Source organism: Stenella coeruleoalba, assembly GCF_951394435.1.
Source record: "Stenella coeruleoalba genome assembly, chromosome: 13".
Lineage (NCBI taxonomy): Eukaryota > Metazoa > Chordata > Mammalia > Artiodactyla > Delphinidae > Stenella > Stenella coeruleoalba.
In genome coordinates this window covers 19,599,411-19,619,116 of record NC_137159.1, presented here as the reverse complement: position 1 = coordinate 19,619,116, position 19,706 = coordinate 19,599,411, and the positions used below count along the sequence as shown (strand labels likewise).

At 38.6% G+C, this 19,706-nt stretch overlaps 1 protein-coding gene across 2 annotated transcripts in view; it reads left to right on the top strand.

Annotated features, from left to right (window-relative positions):
- Positions 1–19,706, top strand: part of CTNNA2 (catenin alpha 2) — a 1,199,753-nt gene that overhangs the window by 1,090,484 nt on the left and 89,563 nt on the right. For both annotated transcript variants that reach the window (XM_079940963.1, XM_079940964.1), the window contains 3 exons: positions 1,619–1,711; positions 2,305–2,461; positions 9,003–9,203. In XM_079940963.1, coding sequence (XP_079797089.1) covers positions 1,619–1,711; positions 2,305–2,461; positions 9,003–9,203 — 451 coding nt within the window. The remainder of the gene's footprint in view (positions 1–1,618; positions 1,712–2,304; positions 2,462–9,002; positions 9,204–19,706) is intronic.

Below are 19,706 nucleotides of genomic sequence, written 5' to 3'. Positions count from 1 at the left end.
TATGTCACATACTTATTCAGGTGTTTGGAATATAAAATTCAGTAGAATACAAATATAACAAAGATTAATAAAAAAGCAGAGTGGAGACAATATTGAAATTGAGAACCTGCGTTCTTGCTCTCCCTCCAAGGAGCCTCCTCATACCCCTGGGCATTTAGTATCCTATGAATGGGTATAAAAAGGCATGTTTGTCTTTCTCTTTGAAAACTAAGTTACATAGTGAAAATTATCTGAAGAATCAAAGGTAAACTATAAAATATAAGAAACTACATGATAACTTTTGGAATTAAATCTGTGGTTTCTCATAGTATATATTCTCACTGTAATAGATTTAATATGTTCTTTCTTAAAAGCTTCAAAATGGGATTCTTTGCACTAATGATTTATTGAGGTCATCTTTGAAAGTATCCCTAGTATCACCATCTATCCATCTCCTTTTGCTGATAAGGAAACAATCCTCCAAATGTGACATGACTTACAGAATGGGTTAGTGGTTGAACCTCTTGATCTCCAGCTTTGTGCTGCTCTCCCTGTTCCACACTAAGGTTTCTTTCACATTAGGAACTATACACATACGCAGTGCATTTGAATCTCCCAGAGCATTAAGGCATAGTAGGGAGGCAGTCTTGTTTTGGAGAGCAGAAGTGAACAAAAAAGTGATACAAAAAGGCAGGTGGCCACAGGGCTCCTAGGGATTCTCTCTGCTAATCATGTACTCTACTTGCCCTACTGCTCCTAGCCCTGGCAGCCCTTCTCTTCTCCTTTGCCCTTTCTAAACCCCATCCTCCTGTCCTCTTGACATCAGCTTGGTGGGACTGATCAGTGTTTTGATTATAACTTTGTGTGCTGTTGACCTTGGCCAATCAGGCCGGCCTTGTATTACCAATTCTCACTCCTTGAAGAGAAGGAATAACATTGAAATGCTTGACCTGGGAACTTGAATTCAGTTCAGCTGTTTTGGCTGGTATAGTATGTTTTAAAAATCAAACTTGAATGCCTTTATAGTGGACTTGCATGTCCTCATTGGCTGAACACTCCCCCCACTGCCTACTGGATTACACCAGGCTTTTCTACACACTTTTCAGAACTGCCTGGCCCCTGAAAGCATTTGAGTTGACTACTGGTGGACTGACATCTTCCTGACAGACTGTGACAGGAAGATCTTGGGTTCTTTGGGGTAACAGACACTAATTTTCAGTTTACTATGGGTATCTTTAAAATCAAAAGCATTGCCTGTGGCATCTCTCTCACTGGTCAGAATTTAGTACTGATGTGGCCAAAATCACAATGCTTTGCATTCAATAATGAGTCTTAGGGAGTTCAAGTGAGAGTGTAGATGGAGGGGGAAAGAGTTCAGAAGAACCCAGTTAAAATACATTATTTTGTGTGCTCAAGAATCTTGAAGCAATGATTTGTTATTAACACCTTGCTTTTCTGATAGAAATGCCTACAGACAGAAGACTTAGTAATATTTGGTTTAATACAGAAGGGTCCCTTTATCTCATTTGTGAAAGGATTCTCCTGGATGTGGCACTCTCCAGGGAAGGTATAAGGTCATGCAACAGTGTATTTTCCCTTGGTCCCAACATCATTTTCATTCAAATCCTCTTCAATACAGGTTGCCAATTTGGCCTGTTCCATCTCCAACAATGAAGAAGGGGTGAAATTAGTTCGGATGGCAGCCACGCAGATTGACAGCCTGTGTCCCCAGGTAAGCCTCATTTACTTTGTTTCCAAAGCCTGATATTTCAGATCTTCTATGCTCCAGCCCTCATGTCACTCATTTCCTTGCCTTGCCCTCTTTCCTCTCACTAGAAAGTGCTACCCAACGTTCATGGGCCATTTCAGGTTCTGCCTTTCTCAAAAAGAACTTCAAACTATTCCAGTCTCTTCAGAATTACTGTGGCGATTATTCTCTTTTCCACTCCTATTGACTTTCTTCTATTTGTCTTGGACTGTTGTTTCAATGCTCCATATCTATTTACCTTTAGTGTCTCAACCACTAAATTATATGCTTGCGCATGTAGAACAAGACTTCTATTTCTGCCACATCTGTGCTAAGTAGGCTTTGTCCAGTAAGCACTTTTTGAAACCTATATCTTACAAAAAGAAGAAAAGCAAACAAAAATTAGTAGTAGTTGATAACCTACTTTAAGTTTCATGTTTTGATTGTCCTTCCAAACACTGGGAACCCACTTATCTGTGGAAGCTGCAGGGTCCAGGATTTCAACATGATCTTTGACCTGCTTGTTCCTCTGTCAAAGCGTGTGGTCAATATGTCCCTGGATTGTCTCTAACACATAGGTCATCAATGCCGCTCTCACACTGGCTGCCCGGCCACAGAGCAAAGTTGCTCAGGACAATATGGATGTCTTCAAAGACCAGTGGGAAAAGCAGGTCCGAGTGCTGACAGAGGCTGTGGATGACATCACCTCAGTGGATGACTTCCTTTCTGTCTCAGGTAATCACAAACGGGCCCCTTACAAGGCAGCCGAAGGAAGAGAACAAGATGAGATGAGGAATATCTTTCAAATGTCATGGGTCTCTGTTTCAAGTGCTCTCCTTGGCCCTTTGAGCTGTCAATCATCTCTGCAACTGTAATTGTAACACCCTCTTGAAAATTCTTCTCTGCTGTGCACATTATTTCAAGACACTGAGCCAAAGCATTTGGGGGGAAAACACAAATTTCTGATCAAGATATTAGAAACCTGAACAGATTATTTAAGTAGAGTTAGGCTCCTTTTTACTTCCTGGAGTTTTTAAAATAGGATGGCCTTTGATGCATCTGAATCATCCATCTAAAAAGGGTATGGGTTATGAGACTGGTTACGTTTAAAAATCAAAAAAACAATGAGTTATTCCAATTGGGCTGCATTAAGGTTTTTTCCCTCAATAAGTGAAGTTATCCAGGTTTGTGATAAGCTGGGAAGAAATGTTAGCCACAGAATGAACCCATTAGAAGGTACTTGGGAGTTATTGAGGCTTTGAGCACTTGACCATGAGGTTGTGGAAAGAAGTGAGAGAGAGTAACTAATCATCACTGGAAACTGTAACTTTCTTCTTTGTAAATGAAGCCAGACTGAAGGATGTTGGCGCATTTGAATAACCATGTAATCAATTTGACCTTTAACGGGGCTCATCAATGCTGTTTCAAATTTGGCTACCGCCAGCTAATGGGCCTTTTTCCAAACACATTTGACGAAACACACTTGGCCCAATTCACCTGGAAAAGCCTCTATGGGAGGCATGGGGGAGGAGGTCACCAGAAACCTCAGCTTCCTTGCGAGGCATTAAAATAACCAAGTGACGTTTGAAAATTCAAATTGACCAGGTGTTGACTCTACCCACAGGAATATGGAACTCACACCTGACAGCTCAGGTGTGCCCTAGCCTTGACCAGGACTTACTGAGATCTGAGAGGGAGGGGTTGCAGCACAGCTGGTGGGATCCAGACAGACAGGGCCTCTGACTGCAACGTGTGGAAGGGATTTCTGCAGGAGGCTTAAGTGTATTTAGAAACTTTTCTCTAGTTGCAGTCTTTCCTTTCACCAAGAAACTGACAATGAATTCCCACTGGGGGCTTGTGTTTAAAGCTTGTCTGAGAACAGCATAGTTGAATCTGTAGATCTGATGGATGATGGAAAAGCCAACTTTGAAATCATGGAGGACAGGGCAAGGCAGATGGGAAAAATGAGTGAACACATGCTCAGTATCTATAATTTGTCTGACTTTCTGCTATTTGGTTTAATTCACACCAAAGTTTTATAAGATAGGCATCACTATTCTGAGCCTTCCTTTGAGAAAAGTAAGGCACTGAGAGGTAGGTAACTTGGCAGAGGTATAGTTAAAATCCAGATATCCTCTTTCCAGAATCTATATAGTTCTCAGTAAGTCTAGATAGAAGGGAATTTGCCTTTGATGTTTCCAGTTTTCATTGCAGCTCCTTCCCCACCCCCTCAAACCTCGCCATCCCCTCTGGTACCACCATTTCACTCTCTCTTCCCTCTTGGAAACCTGTCTTATTCTTCATTCCCAAAGTGCTTTGTTTTTGATGACTTGTCAAAGCAACTATTCATTTAAACATACCCATATCCAGGGGTTGACTGATAAAGAACTCAATGTGTTGCCATTCCTGGGATTTTTGCTTCACTGATGCGTGAGTCCTAACAACATAAAAGATATGCAAGAAATGTATCTTTCATAAGGTTCTTAGAAATTGTTTGGATAGACACATTGGGGATTTGAGTGGTGGGGAACAGAAGGACGGACACCAGGACTGAGCATCTTTCTTGTATGTAGTCAGTCTTTGTCAAGATGACTATAGGGGTCCCCAAAAGGGGCAGGGGGACTCTCCAACCAGCCTCAGAACTCACACAGCAATCCTAACAGCACCTGGAAATCTTATGCTATTCCCCTTCTATCTACAAATGAATAGAAAATATCCATATACTACCTTTTTCAAAGAGGAATCATTTCAGAACTTAAAGCTTTCCCAACTTCTCCTTTTCTTTAAATGCATATATGAAAATTTCTGAGGGTAGAGAAAAGCAAGGTTAGGAGGTCTTATCTCAGACTGTTTCAGTAGTGCAAAGCTTTTCTTAATTTTCTTCCACCGGATATGCCTCTGCCACCTTTCTCCCTGCCATTCCTTTGTGCATCTCATTATTACCAGCAACAAGAAAAGGTTTTGGCTTCCGCTGATAACACTGTGCAGTCCAACCCCAGTGGTACAAGCGCTGCGGCATGCCATGACAGGAAAATGAACAGGCGCTGTCGGGGAGCCAGCCTTGGCAGGATCTGCTAGAGCATGCCTTTGGACTTGACAATCGGAGGCGGCAGGCACCTTTCCACAGATGGGCTTGACAAATAATGACACAGGCCACTCTGTCCTGCTGGTAGACTGTAGATACAGCCCGATAGTTGGGGAAACTACTTCTCATCTCCTCTCCGAGCTGGAGCCAAAACATCTGCATCAGTAAATTGCAAGGTTGGCCCAGGAGATATTTTGAAATGGCATTAATGACCCTTTATGTATCAGTTTCTTCTTAAGGGAATATCTATTCTGGCAGGAAACTCTATTTTGAAAACAACAACAGAAAAGATTTTTTTTAAGGGATAGTTTTGTTTTGCTTTCTTTCTTTTTTTTTGCTACCTGAACTTGTGTGTCTGAGTGCTTAATTTGTCCATATGAAAAGCAGCAAGTTTGGGGAGCTACTAACATTACAGGAGCAAAACCAATTTTCAGATGTAGTCTGGGCTTATAAAAAAAAAATGAAATGGCTGTATGAGAACACTTAAACTTTTCCCACTGGGCAAAAACTAAAATTTTTAATAGTGTCTTAAATTGAACATCTTGGCATTAATCACATAACAGTTGAATTCTTGGGTTTGGCTCACAAAATAGCAGGCATCTAAGATCTGAAAAAGCTGTTAACTCAATCCCATAATGTCTAAAAGTTTTGTTTTGCTTTGTTTGCCTTTTCCTCTTTTACTTGTTTGGTTTTTTTTGACTCCAGGGTCTTGAGTTTGTTTCATTAAAAAATTCACAGACTGAACTTTGCTTTTGAATTTAGAAACTATAGCTTTAAAGCTTATAATAATCAGGTAGTCTGATCATCTGTGATTTTTTAACAAGATTATATCTTTCCTGAAATCGTAAGGTTGCAAAAATTCAAGGAAGTTTACCACAAGATACGTTGCAGTCAAATGTTTTATGATGTTTAAAAACCATGCTTTACATCCAGGCATCCAAAGTACCTAAGGGGTTTATCCCAGCAATGTAATCATCTCTGGAATACAGGTGCTTTTTATTATTACTTTCTCTTCTATGTTATTTTCTAGTTGGAACATCATTCCTCTATCTCCTTACTTAATGAATTCTTTCTCCTGAAAATACCGTAGGATAAAAATATATAATTGATTGTCCCTCTTCAATGGACATGTTTATTCAGGATTTCTTCTTTGATTGCCTGCTGTAAGGTGCTGTCAGGTATGAAAATATGAGTTAAGTGTGGATTCTGCCTTTGAATAATTCACTGCCCTTTTTGATAGATACTAGACCAGAGTAATTCCAAACTTGTAAACCCCAGACCTGATGGTGTAGGGACTAGGGGTGGAGAAGTTATTACAAGGGGTCCAGGGAAACCATATATAAACCAAGTGTCATCTTTTGATTAAATAATATGTCTACAAGAACAATATAGCTCTTTTCAAGTGCATTATTGGTACTTAGATTAATAAAGTACAAATTTATTTTAAAACATTCTTTATCATAGTGGCTTTTACATATATATCATCCACTGGTATAACTACTATCATGAGGGAATTGTAATTCATTTTTTTATAAAAGGGGTACCTCTAATTGGGTAAAGTTGGGAAATGCAGAGTAAACTATCTCAACATTTCATAAAAAGAGTTGATTAAGAAAACTGAGTCATTTAGTAAACTGAAAATTAGTAAAATTAATATTTTATTCACATATGATTAATATGACTAACCATTGAACAAATTAATTGGCAATTCAATTAAAAGCAATGCTGTTGCTATGATGGCCTCCTTCAATTAATGTATACAGTTGACCCTTGAAAAACTTGGGGGTGTGGGGCACCGACCCTCCCTCCACACAGCTGAAAATCTGGGCATAACTTTACAGTTAGCCCTATAGATGGGAAGTTCCGCATCTGTGGATCCAACCAACCTCGGCTCTGTGGTACTGTAGTACTTACTACTGAAATAAATCCATGTATAAGTGGACCTGCACTGTTCAAACCTCTGTTGTTCAAGGGTCAACTGTAGTTATACCTATGAAAGCATATTCTTTTTCTTGTTCCTAATTAGATTAGTTGCATATTTTAGTTTGGAAATTAGATTTTAAAAACTATCATTTCATTTTAGGATATTAGGTCATGAATGGACTTCTTACATTTTAAATTTTGTTAATTCCAGTACATTAGTATCTAATGTAATTGACAGATTCCTCTGTTTTGCATTCAATTCCATCTTTAAACTATGCACAGAAAAATGGTAGGTATGCTTATTCTTACATTATGTTATTCAAAGAAAATGCCTGTTTTTTTTTTTTTTTTTTTTTCCGGTATGCGGTCCTCTCACTGATTTGGCCTCTCCCGTTGTGGAGCACAGGTTCCAGACGCGCAGGCTCAGTAGCCATGTCTCACGGACCTAGCCGCTCCGTGGCATGTGGGATCTTCCCGGACCGGGACACGAGCCCGTGTCCCCTGATTGGCAGGAGGACTCTCAACCACTGCGCCACCAGGGAAGCCCGAAAATGCTTGTTTTTGACATGAACACCCTCGCAGTTGCCCATTTTCAGGGACCACGACATATTTTAATTGTCTGGAGGAATCCATCAGGGCAGTAAGAGAGACCTATTTGAATCAAACTTCTGTATTTAAAATCCTGTGCCAAGTTTCATTTGAGTAAGCCTTTTTTTTTAAGGTGTCCTTTTAGGTGAGTTTGCATGATCCAATCCAAGATCTCATAAAGAGGTGGTTTCAGAAGTTCCTTAATCAAAATGAAAGCCTTTAAGTCTCTATTTTCACAACTGTCTTTCTCGTTCTCTCAGGAAAATATCAGCATTCAGGAAATAACTTCTTGTGAGTTTAAGATATCTAAATATTAAAATTTAAACATTTCATTTTTTTTTCTATTCTAATTTCTATTTGAAACCAGAGAATGTAGAAATCAGAAATTTATAAATAGTTGAGTGAGGAAATCATATTGTATGAGGTCAAACAGATGTTCCTTTATGAAACATGTTATACTTTGCAATTTTCTATCCAATGTCTTATAAAAACAAATATTTTCTCTGAGTGATTGGTTTAATTAAAGAAGGAGAGATCCATGGGACAGACTGGGATTTGCTGAGTACCCTCCCATCTCTCCTTCTTTAGGAATTTATAAATCAGAACTAGCTCTAGAAACTTCTTAAAGAGGTAACCATTCAATTTAGTCCTTTATTAACTATTAATTGAACAGTTATAATTTCTTAAGGGTTACCAGATTACTTAAGACTACTTCCAAGCTTGTCCTGTTATTCTATTGTGTGTGTATATGTATATTTTCAGCTTAAGTTCTTTTTTTTCTCAGAGTACTAAACTTTTTGAACATTTCCTTAGAATTCTGTTTCTAAAGAATGTTCAAGGAACATAATAACAGATCTCACATTGGACATGGAAAATACAAAATTGCACACTTGCAAAACTGTAAGGGACCAGACTGCATGTTTTTTCTAGGCTGGTAGAGAGAAAAGCCTCTCATCCTGCCTGCTTGGATTCTGCTTTGGACAATGATGGAGAGTGATCCCTGACCTTGACTCCAATCTGAGGGAACCAGCCACAGACTGGATTGTATTACAATTGTGGGGAACTCTGTGATCCTCTTCACCTGATCAGTTTCCATTGCATATACGTTATGCATGACACAACATTGGAAGACTGATAGGGTGATATTTGTTCATTTTAAAGTCTCCCTTAAATGTTTCCTCAATAAAAACATGATCCAACCCAAAGTGCAACTCTGGACATGTCTAGAAACGTTGCTGCTTGGTGACTTCTTGTTCGCTGCCACTACCACTCTTAAAAGACCTTTTCACCCAATAAATCTTAAACACTGAAACAAAGAAAGAGATATTTTTAAAGTTGGTGGTTCTTAAAGTGTGGTCCCCAAACCAGCAACATTACCATCACCTGGGAACTTGGTAGAAATGCAACTTCTTGGGCCCGACCCCAGACCTAGTGAATCAGAAACCCTGAGAGAGACACGCAACAGTCTCTATGATGCTACAGATCCTCCAGTTGATGTTCAAGTTTGAGAACCACTATTGTAATTATAAACTATGTTCTTTAAATATAATTTCAATGTTATTAGGCATGTATTGAGATGTACAAGTTGATGGCTTGTGAGTTAATGAATCTATCTTCAATAGGTTTTTAAGTGTGTCAGTGGTATAAAATCATATAAATGTGTATGTGTCCTCTCCACAGAAAATCATATCTTGGAGGATGTAAACAAGTGTGTGATAGCCCTTCAAGAGGGGGATGTGGACACTCTGGACCGGACTGCAGGGGCTATCAGGGGCCGGGCAGCTCGAGTCATACACATCATCAATGCTGAGATGGAGAACTATGAAGCTGGAGTTTATACTGAGAAGGTGCTGGAAGCTACAAAATTGCTCTCTGAGACAGGTAACCATGGATATTAGGTTTGACCAAAATGTCAGCACCATGATTAATTTCCATACCTGAATCAGTCTGTTTCATTGTTTCCCATAGATCTTTCTCCTTCTAAATTACACATGATCATAAAAAGGGTGCTCTTTATTTCTTGAGTTTGAATTGGAATACTTTAGCAGAATAATAATTTATTGTTTTGCAGTATATACTACTCTACAGTTTTTATATATAAGCACTTGATTCTCACAAGGACCTTGTGAAGTAGGCAGATTTTTATTATCTCCTATTATGAATGTGAAAATGGAGTTTTGAATCAGTTAAGAAACTGGAAAAAGGTCACAAGTCTAGAAAATAGTGAATATGTGATTGGAACTTGGAATCTTGAACTTGAAAAACATTTCCCTGTCTATTTCTTGAGAAGATAAGGACAACCAGGGAAAAGCATAACGGCTCTAGGTAGTACATGGACATGAAGTAATCAAAGGAGGTAGTGGGTACTGAAAAAGGGTTAGACTTTAATATATGTCCTGCTCCTCTTACAAAGGCTTGCATGCCCTCTTCCAGGGGCATGTGGCTGCCCACTGGGGAATCACGGTCGTGGTGAGACACAGTTACTTATGGGAGCCTGTCATAGCTCTCTGGTACACTGAGATGGAAAAAATACTTATTTCTACTGAGATAGCACAACAACCCATAACTCTGGATAGTTGTGTCAAAGAGTAGCCTATTTTTAGTAGTTTTTGCTCTTGACTGGTGTCTCTTGGCTTCAGACCCTTTCTGAAGTCCCTTATGCCTTGTATATTTGTATATATGGGGGAATGAGAGTAGAGAGAAAGTCCAAGGATGGAAAGAAGACAAATAGAATTAACTTTATATTGGATGGAGTTATGAATGGGTAATGAATCGGGTCCTCTGTATGCGTAGAAGGAACTTACCTCAGCATCAGTGGGAGTCTTCATGGGTCTATATATGGAATTTGGAACCCACTAGGCTTTTAAAAATAGACATATCTCTGAAAGGTCAGATATAACAGTGTTCCAAGTTCTACATGATAAGACATGTTAGTAGAAACATGTTTCCTTCTACAGGGAAAAGGTTATTTACAAAGACTTCTGTAGCTATTTGTTAGTCTAGAATAGCATGGAAAAACAACAGATAAACAGACATTGATTGCTCTCTGAAATATAAGCAGAAAAGGACTAGTGTGATATCACATAATAAAGAGCACATCTAGGGATCGTTGCTCTTGAGAATCCTCACAGACTTAGAATTACAAATAATAACAATAATAATATGATATATCCATAATTCAAAAAGAGTCATGTACCACAATGTTCATTGAAGCTCTATTTACAATAGCCAGGACATGGAAGCAACCTAAGTGTCCATCAATAGATAAATGGATAAACAAGATGTGGCACATGTATGCAATGGAGTATTACTCAACCAAAAAAGGAAACAAAATTGAGTTATTTGTAGTGAGGTGTATAGGCCTAGATTCTCTCATACAGAGTGAAATAAGTCAGAAATAGAAAAAAAAAATACTGTATGCTAACATATATATATATGGAATCTAAAAAAAAAAAAAGGTTCTGATGAACCAAGGGGCAGGACAGGGATAAAGACACAGACGAAGAGAATAGACTTGAGGACACGGGAAGGGGGAAGGGTAAGCTGGGACGAAGTGAGAGAGTAGCATGGACATATATGCACTACCAAATGTAAAACAGATAGCTAGTGGGAAGCAGCTGCATAGCACAGGGAGATCAGCTGGGTGCTTTGTGATCACCTACAGGGGTGGGATAGGGAGAGTGGGAGGGAGACACAAGAGGGAGGAGATACTAGGATATATGTATATGTATAGCTGGTTCACTTTGTTATAAAGCAGAAACTAACACACCATTGTAAAGCAATTATACTCCAATAAAGATGTTAAAAAAATAATAATATGATATATCCACATTGTAATTAGCTGAAATTCAGCACTATTTTTTTTTTTTTTCAAATAGGCTTGCTCTTTGCATTCAATAGAGCAACACAATGCAAGCCATACGGTATTTCTTTTCTCATTTGGAATAATTAGAAACAGTTATTTTACTCTCCAATTTAAGGACTTTTTTTTCACCCTTAAAGAAACTCTGTCACATTTTTGGAGCTCTCAGTTCCTGGCCCATTACCTCGATTTTGTTACAAAGTCTCAGCTTCCTGTGGTATATCTGACACATAGCAGCATTTCCTTGGATCTGACACTGAGTGAAGAGTGTCAGAAGTTTCAACTCATGACTGGTTGGAATGATTACTGCCGCAGATGACATGCAGAGCATATTGCCAACTTATAGGCGACTTTGTGCACACAAAGACTTCAGCGTTGTTCAAGAGACATTTTAGATTTCTTTCTTAATGAGCCTTGGGGTGCTTTAATAAATAGAAGGAGTGGTGCCCATTGGGTCAAAACCGACATAAAGGCAAGGGCAGTGTGCCTAGCTGATGGAAATATTTTAACATAATTTTCATCCAAAGTGTTGAAATGTAAATAATATTCTGGTTGAAGTTTTTTTAACTGAAAAAAAAAAATCAATGAAACAGAGCAACCCATCCTGGATTGTTGTTGCTAATGAAGATTTTGCTCTTATTTGTCAATTTTCAGATCTTTAAAAATTCTCATCTCAGCCCTCCCTTGCAGTGATTGAATACTTGGGGTACTTAACTAAAGGCACCTTCCTGATTCTGATGTCCACATCCAATTCATAATTGAACAGAAAAGATAAACAAGACATTTAGATTCTTTCTATTTTTCAGCATCTATTGAAGATCACTAGGAAAGAAGCCAGGTAGAAGAGAGTGAAATAAACAGTTTATAAATAACTAGTAGAAAATGGAATACATGTCAAGGAAAAGTAGATATTAGTGGGCTAAGAACTAGAATATACAAGGTATATAGATTATTTTGCTTCTGTCCCCAGTGGTTCTTCTCTTTCCTAAACAGGAACAATATGGTTTCTTTATGGGTAAGTAGAGAGGTTGTCAAAGAAATGAAAGCAAAATCTTTAGCTGTGGGCTTCCCTGGTGGTGCAGTGGTTGAGAATCCTCCTGCCAATGCAGGGGACATGGGTCCGAGCTCTGGTCTGGGAGGATCCCACATGCCACGGAGCAGCTGGGCCCGTGTGCCACAACTACTGAGCCTGTGCTCTAGAGCCTGCGTGCCACAACTACTGAAGCCTGTGCGCCTAGAGCCCGTGCTCTGCAACAAGAGAAGCCACCGCCATGAGAGGCCCGTGCACCACAAAGAGGAGTGGTCCCACTCACTGCAACCAGAGAAAGCCAGTGCGCAGCAACGAAGACCCAATGCAGCCAAAAATAAATAAATTTATTAAAAAAAATCAAAAAATAATTTAGCTGTGAGTAGAACAATTGACATGCTCACGGATTCCTCATGGAGGGAGAATGCCTCTGCTCTGAAGCCAGCAGGGCTTAAGAGAAGGGATGGTGCTCTGTCACAATCGCACTGGTAATCTGAACATGTGGAACATGAGGTTTAAAATGTGTGATCTATATGGTGACTTAATACCTAGCATTTCTCAATAAGAAATTTCTCTATGAGAAACAAGCTAAAAAAAAAAAAAGCTTTAGCTGTTAAAATTCACTGGTTGCTAATTAGAATTGTTGGGGGATGTACTACACATAAGATCAGGAAGAACATAAGATCAGTTCTGTGATTATGGTTATGCAGAGTTTTGTAGGTTATATAGATTTTATAAAATGGATTTGTCCCCTTGTCAGTGTCTGGCTATGCTAAGGAGGGCTACGTCCTTCAAATAAAAACTCCTATACAGATCACTAATACCCAAATTTCTACCTTTGGGCTAACATTTTGCTTCTGATTTTTAAAAAAATCTTAGTGCAACGTTTAATTGGTCACTTTTTTATGCAAGTTTATCAAACTTTATCCTGAGAGTACATTTTATTTTGAGGAGAGAACACGGAGCAGTGGGCAAGGAGTGGAAGGTGACAGGAAGAAGAAGAAGAAAAAAAGGAAGAGTCCAGGACATGGAAGACAAAGCATCATGTTTTCTTTTGCCTTTCCACCAACCTACCAGGTTCTGCCCAGTTTTATATCTGAGTTGTTAAAGACCCTAAGGCAGAAGTTCTCAACCTCTGTATTATTGACATGTGAGTCTTGGTAATTCTTTCTTGGGGTGGAGGCAGCTGTCCTGTGCCTTAAGGGTGCTCAGCAGCATCCCTGAACTTACCCCACTAGATGCTTATAGGACCTCTTCCCTTTCCCACTTCAAGTTGTGACAATCAAAATTGTCTCTAGACATTGCTAGATGTTCTCGGGTGGACAGAATAACCCCCATGGAAAATAACTGCCACAAGAGAAATAATATTCCATAATAAGAGCAACTTTAAACAAGACTAAAGGGAGCCTCTGCATGATGGCCATAGGGTACGGTGAAGGGAATGGAGTGAGAGTCTATTACCAAGCATGAAAAAAAAGGGGCAGAATGCTCAAAAAGTCTTAACTAGACCAGACTTTGCTGCTAATGGGGTTTTCAAATACAGGCCAACCTCTGTTTAAACATGCAAATGATGCAGGGGTGGGTCTCTGTAGAGAGAACTCCCACTTTACCTTCACTGAGAGGCTAGAAATTGAGAGAGATCCAAAGAGTGATGGAACAGTCTGTAGTTAATTTTCCATAAATTACTTTACTTAGTAAAGAGTAACTAAATTTTTTTGAAGAGTGCTTTTTGTCTTGATATGAATGCTAAGTTAATTTGAAAACACAATTTTGTGGATTATTAGTATGTTAAAATTCTAGGGCAATATTACATAAAAATTTACCTATTTATTTTTTATAAAACTAATCTAGGCAGATGAAAGCACAATAAACTTGACATACATCAGACTCATTAAATACTAACATGTTTGATGGGCTCTTCAATAAAACCTGAATTATAACAAATTGCCAATAGCTTGGTAGCAAGTGCACCCAACGAGACCCATTTTTAGAGATCTCATTTGCAAAGTCAGATTGCTGTGGAAAGTTGAGGGGCCTGAAAGTCCATTCAATGATATTATGTTTAAAGTAGCTCATTCTTCACAGAACAGATTACATTGAAATGCCATTTTTGTAAATTTGATGGCTGATGCAAATTTGTGACGATGTCAATATCATCAGGTTGAGAGATCTTTGAGATGCCAGCAGTTCTTTCTTCAGAGGGAACCCAAAAAGAATAGAAAAAAATAAAGTCTTTTTAGTGAGGATTCTGTTATTAAGCACTTTGTAAATGAAAATGAAAATTCCATTATTTTGGAGAACATGTGGGCCAAACAGATGGTATAAATTTTTTTAAGACTTTTTTTTAAAGAACAGTTAAATGTTCACAGAAAAATTGAGGGGAGGCTACTAAGATTTCCCATGATTTTGAATCAATTCCCTTGATTCTGCACATGCATGGTGTCCCCCATTATCTATATCCCCTACCAAAGTGGTACATTTGTTACCATTGATGAACCTACACAGACACATCATAATCACGCAAAGTTCATAGTTTACATTTTGGTTCACTCTTGGTGTTGTATACTCTATTATATTTGGACTAATGTATAATGACATGTATCCATCATTATGGTTTCATACAGTGTATTTTTCACTGTCCTAAACATTCACTGTACTCCATCTATTCATCCCTCTCTCCCTCCCAATCGCCTGGTAACCACTATCTTTTCACTGTCTCCATGGTTTTGCCATTTCTAGAATGTCATATAGTTGGAAGCAAATAGTATGTAGCCTTTTCAGATTGACTTCTTTCTCTTAGTAGAGATGGTATAATTTGTAATTTCATGCTTCTGTTATGTAAAGTTTTCATAAAAGAGTTTTTTTTTTTACAGCATTCCTATGTATTTTGCCCAGTAAGAGGAACAAATAGAAAGCACCCAAATTAGAAATGATAATGAGGGGTACCATTGTGTCAGTACAATGTATAGATGAAATCCATGTAAGGAATCAGAAGAACTCAATTCCTTGACTTCTAAATGTGACCTTACACAAATTAGTTAATGCCTCTGAGCCTCAAGCTTCTCATGTATTGCCTGATGTTTCATCATCTAAGTATGGTCAATATTATTGATTTTGGGATATATGCTTCACTGTTTCTTGGCTTCCTCATGACGGCACTCAACATGGACAGTCACTGCCCATGAATCCTCTGTATAGATCCTCTGCTCCACCTGGGCAGGTGTATTTATTATTTTCCAGTTAAAACACATCCATGCTGTTCCCACTCTCCTTCCTGTCATCTTCCCCATTTTCTCCTTCTCCTCTACATCTGGGTATTGAACTTATCCTTTAAGATCTGACTCAGGTCTCAGCTAGAGACAACAGGGATCTATTTCTATGAGTCTGTTGACATTTATTACATCCTCTTCAGTGTCAATGGTCCACAGATAGATTGTCACTTCCTAGAGGCAGGTGTTCCTGTACGTGCCTTGGGCCTAGACAAGTATTATCACATAATTAGCCTTTAATATGTATGCATTGATTAAATGAATACGAAAAATTAAGATATGACCTTTTTTTTTCAGTGGAGAATATATCCACTAGCAGCAGCCTTAGGCTTATAACTCAAGATTCCAGGATAAGTAGAGATGCTTGTTTTCCTCCTACTTTCTACACATCAAAGAAGAGCAATCTTCTTGGCCACTTGGGGGTATGCTTATTTCACTTGGACTGATTTCTGTTGCTGGCGGGATCAAGTTTTATCATTGGACATGTCTGGGTGACCTGACTATCACTGTGACCAGAGGCAAGGGGTATGGACAGAAGTAAGATCAATATCAGAAGAAGGTGGTAAGGACAGATTATTGGGAAGACAGAAATATTAGATATTAGAGATAGGAAGGACTATTACAATCTGTCACTTCTCTGTGACTGACCTTGAAATTAAATTATGAAAGTAATGAATTTCCACAGAAGCTGTAATGACTGAGATTCAGTTCAACCTAGACTTCCTAATATATTTTAAATACATTTTAATATAACCCTACTATTGGTGTAAAGCATTTTATTTCCCCCTGAAAGGTCAAAATGATTACAATATGGAGGAAATGTCTTACTAAGTGGTGGTTGTGCTAGTCATGGAGGTGGGAAGTCAGAAGTGTAGGAGGAACGAGAAGGAAATTTCATTCACTTAATAGTCCTTAGACAGGCAGCATGTAGTTTGTCTCAAAGCCTCTTCCATATATCTGAAACCTACATACTTGAAGTATTGTACAGATCTGGCTGATGGTTTTTAAAATCAGTATTTATTTGTTTTATCCTGAACGCAAATGCAAGGTTTCTTGCTCAGAGAACAAACTTCTTTCTTAGTAACAATAACGTTGCCACTTCCCTATACCTCGTTCTACCACTCAAGGCAGTGTGATAAGGTCAGATAAAGTCTGCCCACACGAAGGAGGTCCATACTACAGGAGAAGAACCACAAAATTATGAATCTGAGAGTTTATATAGCAATTGGTGCTCAGCTGTCTCCCTCCCCTCCTGAGAGGGAGAGAAAAACCTTCACTCTTTAATGTTAATAAACTCTCTCCAGGAAAGGTCCCCAGGTTGTTACAACCCTTTAGAATATAAATGAATGGCTCCTGGTTTTATTCCGTTTTGAAATGTAAACACCTATCTCTGGGGAGATAAACCCGTAAATCTCTTTCTGGATTATTTCACCAATTTAGGACTACTATTGAGTCATACCTTGAACCAGGTTACCAGTCATTTTTGCTCAGAAAGCCCTGGCCATGCAGAAATATGAAAATATCTTCTCTATACTGGCTTGTTTGTAAGTAATATGTTCTGCTAGAATTCACACATGACCAGCTCTCTCAGCGTGAGAGGCTGAAGAACCACCTGAGAAGAATACAACTTGAGAAAATAAGAGAAACACTTTAAAAAAATATATATTTATTTACTTTATTTATTTATTTTCATCATTTTATTTTATTTTACTTTTTGGCTGCCTCGGGTCTTAGCTATGGCATGCGGGATCTTCGTTGAGGCACGCAGCATCTCTCACTGAGAGGGGCAAGCTCAGTAGTTGTGACGTGTGGGCTTAGTTGCCCCGGGGCATGTGGGATCTTAGTTCCCTGACCAGGGATCAAACCCGTGTCCCCTGCATTGGAAAGCAGATTCTTTACCACTGGACCACTAGAGAAGTCCCAAGAGAAACAATTTTAGCCTGATAATAAACTTCTAACATGGAAGTGGAGGTGGGATAGGATGGATATAGGAAGGCTCACAATTACACATTTATGGAGCAACATAGTGGAAGAAACAGCACTTTTCTAGTGCCCAATTTTCAAAGTAAAACTAAAAGGAAGACATGAATTTCCAGTTCTGTGTGAGTCACATCATAGACTCACAATCCTGGGGACTGCAAAAGACATGATACTTCTTTGTCACTTCAAGGATATGAGGGATCAGCATCCATGGTACTGGCCATGGAATGGCAGAAGGGCCAGTGTTAGGGTCCACAGGAATTGGTGGCCAGGGTGTATTAACTGGGCACAAGTGAGGCAGCAGTAAGTTCCTTTTACCCAGGATCCCTACCACGTCAGCAATAGGTGTTGGAATCAAAGAAAGGAAGAATATGTCAACAATCACTTGAATGGGAACATCATTAGAATATTCCAGAAATAGTTTGATTAGGAAAAATAAGAAACTATGCTTGTAGCTGGGATAACATATGGACATAAGAACCAGAAAGATTCTGGATATTCCTGTCAAGTTGACCCCAAAATTACCTCCCCACTTGGTTTGCCTTTCTATATTTTACCTGTTCTCTAACGCTAGCTGATTTCTTCCTAGAGAAGAAGCGAAGTCTTCTGTAACCATACCAGCCAATCACACTCCTCTGTGCCCCATTACTCACTGTCACTCATTAAGGTCCTACCAGGTGTTGCAAACTCTGTGTTTGCCCATTTTTCTGTCTTAAGGTACCTCTCTGTTCTCTGTCCCCCTTCTATTTTCTATCCAGGAGTGTGTGTGTGTGTGTGTGTGTGTGTGTGTGTGTGTGTGTGTGTATGTTGCTTCCTAATTTAATTTTAACCCCTTGAGATCTGAGACTACCTCTTCACTTCCTCCAGCCTTGATGAGAGTTGAAGCTCAAAAATGTTTATTAATATAAATAAAAAACATAACTGACGTAGAATAATACCTTATTTTAGGGGTTTTTCCCTTTTTAAAAATTGCATGTTTAATGATCAAGATCAGAATCTTTTAAACTAAGAGCAATAAATTCCTAGCAATTATTTTATTACATCTTAAAATTTAAAATCTCATTGACGCCAAAATTAACTATTTATCAAGCTAGGTTTCTACAAACACTGTAAGCTAAATAAAGCATCATGTTCAGTTCTTTACTCATTCCTTAAGTTTCAGAATGAAATGTGCCATCCTTTCCTCTTAACTTATAAACAATTTGTGATTATTTTTGAAATGCTGATTTTAAAATGTAAGAACTTTCCAAGCAAGCATTTTCTTTCCCTGGGGAAAGGAATTTGTGTCTAGACAAAAGCAGATGCATGCTGCCTGATTCTCTTAGGGTAGTTATCGTGGACAGAATTTAGAAGATTTTTTTCCTTCTTCTAAGCAGTCCTTTTTCATCTTTCATCAAACAATTCAGCTCATGGGTTATGTATGGCCTTCTGGAGCTTGAGTTTGATTTTGATGTTTGAAATGTACATTATAATTTTCCAAACATGAGTTTATGAAAATGGCAGCCTTTAGGAACTCCCACAGAGGAAACAGATGACTGACTCTGACGAAAGAAAGTCCAAGAATATACACAGCATGGAAGAATTAGGACTAGCCAGGAGGATGCTGATGGTTGTCTAGAGGGGTAAAAACAGCTGACAAATAGTCACCAGGGAATAAGGAGCAGATTAAGCTGGGCTTCTTTCGTCCTGGCTCCTAGCTTCCAGAGCTCAATATCTTCTAACTTGATGAACAGTTATCAAGAGAAAGCACAGTGAAAGCTAGTATATCACTGGCCTAGACAGAGAATTATTTCAATTTAGAGAGTTTAAATATTATTTCCATACTCCCTCCTCCACATTTAAAAAACATTTGAGGATACTTTACTCAAGATTCACATCCAATCAATCAGCTAATATAAAATAGTAGTATGCATTTGAGGTAGAAGGAAAACACTTTCACAAGAATATTAGGTTAAGCTGAGAGGTTTTTTAGAAATAGTGTCTAATTTGAGATAGGGAAGCTGGGTTTGATTTTTTTCCCCAGTTACGAGCTTTTTGGTAAAGTCTCTAACTTTTAAAGGTTTCCTTTCTTCATGGATCTGGTGAGGTCATACTGTAATACAGTGTTTAACACTGGCTTTCTTGGCAATGAAGATAAAATGAAAATTCTAACAGTGAGTTTATAAAATCTTGTCCTGAGGGCAGATTTCATAGGAAATTAATTATTAAAAATGCAAAACCATCAGAAAGATGATGTAGTCCTGCCA